A 10,852-nucleotide genomic window follows, 5' to 3' on the forward strand; every position below is an offset into this window, starting at 1 on the left:
AAATATGTAGTGGCCAGTCCCAAAATTAATTTAAAAATCATAAACAATATTGTATATTGGAGTAGACAGCTATAAACAAATAAAGCAAAAGCTAATTAAAAAATTAATTTCAGTTTTTAAATTTGATTATTGTTGAACGGTATTTCAAAATTAATTGAAAATATCTATTTTTACACTTTGTTAAAAGATGTATTCATATTCAAAACCAGTCTATTAGAGTACGATTTTTTTTCTATCGTTTACAAAAGATTCACGATAAACACACAAGTAAAAAAATAGAAAAGTCTAGATTTGTTATCATAGAAATAGAAAGTAACAAGTAATTCTACGTGACATTACAAGTTAATGTATTTATTTTTAATTATTACTCTTTATTGCACACGCTAGAAAATACATACATAGTTACAAAATATTAATGAAAAAAGTGCAATTGGCGGTCTTATCACACGAGACAATTTCTTCTATACAACCACAATATGGAAACAGTTGAAGTATAAATAATTCTTAGTTAACGTGTACATAAAGACAAAATATACATATATATATATATATATATATATATATATATATATATATATATATATATATATATAGCATATATTTATTTATTTATACTAACACTGCATAAATTAATAAATAAAAACATTAAACTAGCTTAGAATAGTTATATTTAAAAAAAAAAGATATGTGTTTGTTTTCTTATTTTTTTCTGAGGTAAGCCCCTGCATAATGTTGCATGTTGTCGGATTTGAGGGTTCATGCCTAGTGGCAAAACAACGGAACGTTGAAGCTGTTGAAGATAGAAAGTGGCATGAGCTACAAGGTTGACAGCCATCCTTGGAGAGAAGTCATCAGAAAACACTAGATGCAACTGTTTCCTCCTGGTGCTGTAAATCTATGAGCAGTTCTACATTCAACAATGGATAACACCACACAGTTTTTCTAGAGGAATCCAATGCATGCTTGGGTATACAGTCAGATACTTTACATGTGGCCAAAACAATTCCACAGCTGAAATAGAGCCAGTTGGAAACTGTTTCGAGCGCCTACCAAGGAATATAACAAGGATAGATCGACCTTGTGAGAGGATCTTCAACGTTGTCCTTGCCAGTCCGTTCTGTATATGTTTCGAATACACATATCAGGTAGAAATATACAAGGAAATAGCCCAACAGAATATAATTTTAAACTCTTCATACGATTTAAACGATGTTTATACATGTATATATGCATATATATATATATATATAAAATTCATATATATATATATATATATATATCGGTTTTCCAACCTCTTCCATCACTTACTGATCGCTCACTCCATCTTGGTAAACATGCTACATTTAAGAAAGAAGCTTTGGATAGAAAAAGAAGAATAAAGGAAGTAAGAATAGTGAAAGCAAAGTGTAGTAATAGAAAATCTAACGAGGAAGTTCAAATCAAAACGGGTATCTTTTGTGTGACTGCACTGGACTAGTTCTAGAAGATTAAAATATTCATGATCCTAGCATGGGCAAGTTATGACGTCACTTCAGAGAATAAAATAAATATGAGTATTACCAGTACATATCGCTTTACATCATCGACCGTCCCATTTTCCGCATACAACTTTTGGCCCATTTGCGATTCGTTTGAATACACAATGATATAGACATAACAAATATATCCGCGCTGACGTTTCATTCGCGCTACGACTGTTTCCCCATTGACATAAGGTATAATTTTCAACGAATTTCATTTCACCAGGTGTTGGTTCTTTAGTACTAGAATACGGAAAAAGCTGGATACTCGTCGAGATTCATCCATCATTCTCCGCTCGGTGTGAAAGACGGCTTGACGATTATGACGTTCGCTGCCGTGTGAGAACGGCTTCGTTCACCAATGGCTGGTCTTTATTGCATTGTGTTAGAGGCTTTTTTCCTTTGTGCATACTCGTTGCTTGCTTTGCAGGACTTTAGACACTTTTATATCATGTACCCGATTATGAAACGTCGCATGAGTTAAATGTTTCGTAGAATATTCTCCTTTATTTCAACAGGCATAGATTTTAAAATTCAATATACGTGTTGATCTGAAATCACTATTCGATATCGTAAAGAATTTGTTGCTAAACGTTAATAGTACTCGCTGGTTATTTGACAGAATTGCATCTGTGAATTTCTGGTATTAGAATTTCAACTCTATTGCATGTGTATAAAGTTTAATTTTATTCAAACCTAAGCCTTCGATGATTGGAGCGTGTTAGACAGTTTTCTGTTACATTGTTCAAAGCTCTTGCAGCAAGTTTTCATTGAATGCATCGACTAAAATACATTTAGAAGTGTAAAGAAGATGGCGCTCCATGTTTGGTATATATGTCATCTAATATGACACATGTATTTAAGTGAGTACAATTAATCTTATATTACTTAAAGACACATAGTCTTTAAAACTGGCCAGTGTTATTTTTTTATAATACATAAATAGAACATCTCTGCCCTATGGAAGTGAAACATTGGCTATGACACAAAGCCATATCCGTTCAGTCCGAGTCGCCGAAAGGAGGCATCGCCAAAAAGCTACAAGAGAGTCGGCTTAGATGGTACGGACACGTAAAGAGGAGATCTCATGAATACATCGGGAATGTCGCTATGGATCTAAACATTTCTGGGTGCAAAAGAAGAGGAAGACCAAAAACAAGATGGGCAGATACCATAGCGAAGGACATGTCTGCCTGCAAAGTTTCCGTGAACGTCGTGTCCAATCGCGCGAGGTGGAGAAGATAAGGAAAGCAAGCCCTATGACCAGATGGGATTAATAATGCTCAGGAGAGAGAGAAAACATCCCTGCCCTACACAAGAGATGGAGAATGAGGCCACCGAAAACAGGGATCACAAAAAAAATTGCAATGAAAATATAATTACATTACTAGTAATTTCAACTCATAGATGCCTTCTACAAGGCAAATGTCTCCCGCATAGATATCTATTTATCTATTTTTATTTATTAACCTTTAACTTGGCAGATTTTTTTAAATTGAAACTTGACTTTTAAGACCCAAGGATGCCAACAGAAAAAACTGAACAAGCTTCAAAAATTGAGAAATTACCTAAACATTCACATACAAATGATTACTTTGCGTTCAAAATTGATGCCACTATTTTTTTTTAATTCTGATGTATCTCTACAGATACATTATCAAGAAAAGGGTTAACACTTTTTTATACTATAGACAACAAATAGAGGTAAAAAAAAGAAACAATTCATATGGTACAAGAGGCGGTCTTATCGCTTGAGATGATCTCTACCAGACAACCTTTATCTATGGCGTGATATACCATAATCACCACGCTTGGAAAGTCGGCAATCGAAGTATGGTATTATGGCACACACAGAACACTGCTGCTCATCCTCTGGAAGCTTACTTATGAGCAGTGACAATCCTATATAATTAATACACAAAGGAATCGAACCTCCGATCTTCAACCACAGGTCTCAATCCTCTACCGCTAAGCTACCGCTTCTCAATTACATTTTTACTTGTCTTTTATTGTAAGAAATGTAAAATTTATTTTAAAAAATTATCGTTGTTCTTTGTTAGACAATGAAATCAATAAATGAAGCGTTCACTTGTATTTATTTATACATTTTTAATAAGAGTTTGACAGTTTCATGACTTTTGATAGTTTAAAATCTCTTTATGAAATTGTTTATGCTCCTTATCGAGTAGAAACCACAGAATAAATATACAACTGACACATATTTGACGTCTAATGAAAGCAAAGCAATGAATGTTAGGATGTAAGCAAACCAATACGTCATGGCTAGTAGTGTATGAAATAGAAAATTATTTTTTTTAAGCAATTATTGCCTTTATATTGAATTTCGCCTTAAAATTATACTAAACAAACTCCGTAAAAGCAATTAGTCTATGAATAATAAATTTGGGTTGTATATTAGCAATCTAATCGAACAGAAATCATTTTAAGTGAAGATTAGAAGGTTTGAACTGAAATGAACATAAATCGAATGGAATTTTCCACGACATAAGCCGGCTGTATTTCGAGTTATTGATCTCGGGAGCACTAAAGGGTTGTACTGTTACCTCCGTGCCGTGTTATGGTTTCTTTAATTAATAGTTACCGAAGCTCACGATGTATATACTTAAGAGCTGATAAATCCCCCCAGTTACAAAAAAGAAAACGTTAAATTATTTTCTTTAAAATTTATTCCGTTGCGAATTTAATTGTGATTATTTGTTTTTTTTTTAAATGCTTTGCAGTACACATGATCCTGTATAAGACAGATATTGAATGTTTGATTATTTCGAAGTACCTTCAGACTTGAATATATGATCTTGGATTTTACGAATTTCCACCAGAAAGGAAAGTCGCTTGATGTGGGCGGCGCAGGATCGGTCATCTTGGCGATCTTAGCGAAGGCCTATGCCTTGTAGCAGGCTTCCATCAGCTGAAAAAGAAGAAGAAGAATGTAGGTGTTGTAAGGGCGTTTTTAAACTTGAACATATTTTTATTTGGTATTTTAAAAATTACCAAAAATGAATTTTATGAAATGAACCATAAGAGGCAACGCGGACCAGGCGAATTGATTGAAAATGGCATATTCAATACATTCTCTAGTGAATTCCACGACTCAACAACCGTTTCGTTGTAAAGTGAAAGCCTATAAGAAAAATTGTTGAAAGTTCAAACGCAATGCTACCAAAGGGCTGAGGAGACAATGGTATACTAATTGAGTCCGTTTCACTTTCCCTCTGATCTTTCCCGACTATTTTGTTCCGGATACGACAACCTTCGTCTACCACCGAAGGCTTAAGTAGCTATTAAGCCTCACCGGTAACCAGATTATTACCCGTTTTTATTTTTACTTCAAATAACATGCTTGGTGCTTCTATCGACTTTGTAACTCTTTTCCTTCACTCCATAACATTATTAACTTATAGCTAGCATAGGCTTTTAAAATAATCTTCCTTGAGATATTTATGATGTAAAATTAATTAAAATTAAGAAAAGAACCAATATTTAGCCACTTCCGCACATGTAGTCGTAGACGTGCAACAAAGTGTACTGCCCGCCAGCCCGCTGATAAATGCGCATGCGGCAAACAATGCGAATTACACAACTACCACCGTTAAATCACTCAACACGTTCACCCCTCCACGGGGCATCTTCAGGAGTTATGTTACACCGATTAGTGCCAAACACAGAGTTTAAAATTAATTAAAACTCCGTCAAAACATATATAAACTATATATAAGCTATAAACAGTTGGGATCGAAAGATTCTGGAGTGATGACGTCGAGTCCCTAGACGTGACGTAGCTATTCCCCGACTATATGGACTGACGATGTAATCAAGGTCACAGAAAGTCGTTGGATCCTAGACCTTCGAGGAAGATATATGCCTTGCATGGGCGTCCATCGGCTAAAAAGAAGAGAAAGACAAAAGGTCAACCAGAGAGTAAGGAAATTAACAGAACTCTTATTGATCGTCAACTAATTATCTATTTATTTCTTTATCAATTTTATTTTTGACTCTACTCTGCTTCGCAAGGTATCATAGTTGTGGAAAATAAACAGGAAGAAACTTCGCAACAATACGTCTTTTTATAGTCTAACACAGCCGTAATGAAATCAAAATAATCAGGCGACAAATTATAAGAATCCTTGACAGCGGTCAAGGATTCTTATAATTTAAATATTCGTTTGTTGATAATTTCATTCGGTCGATTCATTTATAATGTTTTTTTGCAGTCGAAACTTTGGTACAGTTTGTTTTTCACGGTGCCTTTTAAATACACTATGAACGTTGCCTATTTTTTTTTTATTTTATAATAATAATTATTATAACTAAAGGTAAACATCAATTCATTGTAGGGAAGCCTCCGTGTCCAAACAGCTCTAATCATGCCAAAAGGGACACCTGTCACTTGTGATATTTAAAAATAGAATTAAAAGAACGCATTGGACGTTTCAAACGTGATTCATCTCAATTCTACCCCACGTTTGGAAAGTGATGACGTATTGTTGACGAGAATCTCAGCGGTAGATACTGCAGACAATCAATTAGGGGCTCCATCAATCTGGCGGCGACGAGAGTGTCGCGTCACCGCCTATCACTCCTGTGCTGACGCCCTCCCCCCCCCCCACGAGGCATGAGCTGAAAAATATTCAGTTGCTCGTTTTATATCATCAGACTATTGTTTATTAGTCTTACGTAACAAAGAATACGAAAATATTTCATTTAATAAAATTACCACACATTACTAATAGTATTGTTAACCCTTAATAGCCTAGAGTTTCAATTTTCATACCAATCTTTTAAACCGAATGTTCACATTACTATTAGTGTTTTTTATAGGTTGGCTGTACGAATTTTACTGTTGTATAATACTCTTTCCAACGAAATTAAAAAAAAATCTATTTTTCCCTTCATCTAGACCCTCAAGCAAACACAGTAATATTAAAAAAAAATCACTTTCGTAAATCAGGCTATTAAGGGTTAAATCGCGTACTTAAAATGTTTTCAAATCCGTTATCTAATTACGGTTAAGCCATAATTGATCCAACCGTCTACAAGCATAAGTAAAAGACAAAAAAACTATCACATCGAAACCGCAAATTTGGTTTGGTAAGGCGTAAAGGGCGTCTTTCCTAAGACGTCTTTTAAAGTAGAGAAGAACTGAAATAGCAGAAGAAACTGGGAGAAGGATTGCAAAAGCAACTCTTCTATCTAGTATAAATTTAATCGAATAGTAAATATTTATATGGACATTATATACACTTTTACAATAAAACCCCGAATAATGTTCAAAAAGTTTTTTCGTTAGATTTCAAATTGTACTGTAAATAAAGCCACAGGAGATAATACACAAGAAAAAAGACGTATTCGCCTCGGAGCCATTACTACCTTTATTATATTATCTTATATTGTTCTGAAATATACAGGATGATTTTTTATAGATGTAAGCCATACAAAGGCGTGTATGAATAGCACATTCTGCCAATTAATATATCGTACACCTTTTCTAAAAATCAATGGTCTTAGAGATTATAAATAATGTAATGATTACGTAATATGATAAACTGTTTTTATGATTCGGTTTACTACATATTAAAATTAATAATTGTTTTCTATCTGTTCCCGTAGACTTTATAGTGACAAATGTTGCCTGCCGCATTTAGATAGAAAAAATATTCAATGTAAAATATATATGTTATATATATACACTCTGATAGGCAATAACTTGATTATATTGTAAAGAGTTATTGTATATAGCATAAAGAAGTAAAAACCTATTTTGTCTTCGTAAATGTATATTTTTTTATTATTGTACAGATTATACAAAAAAAAAACAGGAATCAAGAATCACTTTCACCCGTCATCTTTATGACTTCGAATTTCTGGAATTCCAATTTTAAATTTGAGCAGCACATTACAGCAGTGCACTGTGACTTGCGATTGTAAGTCGAATTCTGGGATACAATCCTATATAATTCACACTTTGTGCATTAATTATATAGGATTTTCACTGCTCACAAGTTACCAGAGGATGGGCAGCAGTGTCCTCTGCGTACCATAATACCACACTGCGATCATCAACCCGCCTGGCGGTTATGTTAATTCCCTCCATAGACCTCCTTAGATGAGTTCTATACCTCGCAGTGGGCGTATGGGACGAACGACGACGACTTTGAAATTCCAGTATTGCAGAGACTTATTTATGTTAATATGATTTTTATCATCTTTTTCCTTAAAAAGTTTTACAATAGGTCCATTGTTCTCTTCGTTGTATATATCCTTTTTCTTATTACTTTTAGATCTTTTATCACCGAATAATTATATTGTAAAGAAAATTCAATTTGTACTGATTCTGAAACATGTCATTATCATGATATATTTAAAAATTATCTCGAGGAAAAAATCAAAGAAAGGACTAAATGTTTTTATACATTGCCTACATTTGCCTAATAATAATTCCACAACCTATCATTTAAATAAAGCAGTATAAAGGGGAATTTTTTTTTAAAATCCTTAGCATTCCATAGATTTTTTTAATATAAGAATCTATATTCCACAGATATTAGCGTACGTGTCATTATTATCACATTTACGTTTGATATTTCCATTTTTTTTTGGCTCAAATTTTTGAGTTAGTGTTTAATAAGTTTCTTTGTCTAATTTAATGACTTGACAATATCCACTTCCTCATCACTACTCCATATTGGCATCCTCAGGTTGTGCGCCAGTGTCTGTGCGGTGGTTGCCGTATTCGCCACATCGATAAACCTTACGATCGCATCTTGAGTCTCGTCCGTGCAATACACACACGAGTTCGTGTGACGTGATATTGGTACCACCGCATGATGTACACTGTTAAACAGCCCGAGAGTGTCTGTCGACGAACAACGATGATCACCTCGCAGTTTAGCGTTCAAAGGATTCACTGTGGGAGTCGCGTTATAGGAAGAAGGGCCTGGTATTGTTCTGGGAGTTGATGACCAGCGTGTCAAGTTAAGGAAGGACTCTCTGCAATGCAAACCACACTCCTTTACTTCCATTTCCTGCCTAATCAAATCTTAACTGAAGCAGGTTCTAGAAATGGTATAGGCCTAATAATACGCTATCCTTCACCGCGCTTCCTCGCCTACGAAATACAAATTGACTATGAACTTATATTGATCTAAGTTTTATGTTCTTTAAGTTTTCTTAAAAAAAGGAGTAAGTCTGGTCTAGAATATGTCATCGCTGTATTCTCAGGGCTTCTATAATGTTTTAAATGTGTACAAACAGCTTCTGTTTTTATAGTTCAGAATTACGAATGAATTTTTATTTAAAATTTAAAATAGTCCTACGTATCAAAATTTCAAAGCATTTTATTAGGTAAAATTGAGAATTTACAATCGTTTTAATGATATATTGAATATATTTTTTTTAAATTTAAACATATCCACAGATACCTATGGTGCTGAAATTTATGGTACTAAAAACAGTAGGTATGGAGAAAATTCGGTAATAAGACTAAAAAATGAATAGAATGGGTTTGAATAAAAATTCTAAGTTTCGTACTAATTTTATTTCTCTACAGACTATCTAGAATTTAATACTGGAGACAGTGAACAATTTGTGAAGAATAGGTTTACATTTTTATTTTAAATTATAACAAATAAACGGAACCAAATGGTAAATATTTAATATATAAAGCATAGTATATATTGCGAAAGTCAACTAGTGATATTAATCTAGATATATCTGTCATGAAGAGATTTTTTTTCTAGACAAAAGTTCTTTCCATAATTATCCAACACTTTCTTATAAATATCATATCTCTAGATATGAGTAAACGTTTTTATAAAGTTATTAATAGAGACTAGGATTAAGTGTTTACTAAATAAAATAAGTTAGTAGGGAATGCATGCATCCATATCTTCTCAGAGAAGAAACATATTGTTTCAATAGTGACAACATTTTTGGATTTGTTTCTAATGGAAGAAAAAAATTTTATTTAATTATATTTTCAAAGGCATTATGCTATAAAATAATAAAAAAATACTTAGATTTTTTCTTTAAAACACAGTGGTAAAGAGTTAGAAGGAGGTTAAAATCGTCAAGTAAAAGGCTGTCCCGCTTAAAATGTGACAAATATACCTGCATTTATATAACACACTAGATAAAATACACTAGAAATTATATATTACATTTGCTGTCTTATATATTTGTATCCGTTAATTATAGATTAGTGAACTAATTTATTGAAGATATACATAAATTACATTTGAATAAAATGTTAAAATCATCAATCTCTAATAATTTATAAGAGGTAACTTACACATTCATAATTTAGGTTTTCCAAAATATACAATTGCTTATGTTACAAATTTGATTAATAATATTCCTTTTGCAACTATTGCACGCCAAACGGATAGTGATAGGAGATCCTCGTGACATCACCAGGTCCGTAGTGAAGATCCTGGTAAGCTTTGACCATCATCTGCTGGTTGACTACCGCAAACGGTCTCGAAGATATACTTTCTATTGACGGTAATGGTCTTAGATCCAAGCTGGGTAGAACCTCCTCTTTCTGTCTTATTGTCGATGGTACAAAAGTCTGGGAGATCGTTGGAACTGGATAACTGATCATGTTGTTGTACATGAACTGATGTTCAGTGTAGTTGACTGGTATTTGGTAGCCGGGGTCAGTTCGCGGATCAATTTCAACGAACGCCTCACGTGTGTAAACCGTTGAGTTTGTAAATGAGGCATCCAATCTGTTCTTTCGACGCGGTCTGTATTTGTAGTCTGGATAGTCGTGCATGTGTTTCAATCTCAGCCTCTTCGCTTCGTCTATGAACGGTCTCTTCTCCGCGTCATCTAAACTCTTCCACTCTAGGCCTAGTCTCTTTGATATCTCGGAGTTATGGAGCTTTGGGTTCATCATTGATATCTTCTTCCTCTGAAGTCTCGACCAGACCATGAATGCGTTCATTGGTCGCTTTATATGGTAAGGGTTGGAGTTTCTTGACATCCTTTGCGTCTGTTTCATCGACTGCTGCTCTATTGGATATGCCATTAACGTCTTCAAATTCTTGTTTATCCTCTTTAGTTCTGCATATTTCTGTATTGTTTTCTTCTTTTTGTTATTTAATTAGTTTTCCATCACCGCTACTGAGATACTGTTTATCGTTAAAGGTGAATTGATGAATTTTAATTCCATTTAGAGTTTAAATGGAATTCTTTATGACCGGAACGCGTCCAGTTTCGCACTGGCCACCAGTTAGAACGCAACTAAGTCAGATCGCCGTCATTAGGCTAACAAAAGTCCGGCCACAATAGCAATGACAATTTTCCGTGTA

At 33.9% G+C, this 10,852-nt stretch overlaps 1 protein-coding gene across 1 annotated transcript; it reads right to left on the reverse strand.

Moving 5' to 3' along the window:
- Window positions 1–9,903: 9,903 nt before the first annotated feature.
- Window positions 9,904–10,569, reverse strand: LOC137922477 (transcription factor SOX-15-like). The gene has a single exon (XM_068765483.1). The coding sequence runs from the start codon at window positions 10,567–10,569 to the stop codon at window positions 9,904–9,906; it is 666 nt and encodes a 221-aa protein (XP_068621584.1).
- Between the last annotated feature and the right edge of the window lie 283 nt (window positions 10,570–10,852).

The sequence above is a fragment of the Battus philenor genome, unplaced genomic scaffold, assembly GCF_028537555.1.
Source record: "Battus philenor isolate CCGP_79_NKW_IND1 unplaced genomic scaffold, ilBatPhil1.0.hap1 SCAF_2, whole genome shotgun sequence".
Lineage (NCBI taxonomy): Eukaryota > Metazoa > Arthropoda > Insecta > Lepidoptera > Papilionidae > Battus > Battus philenor.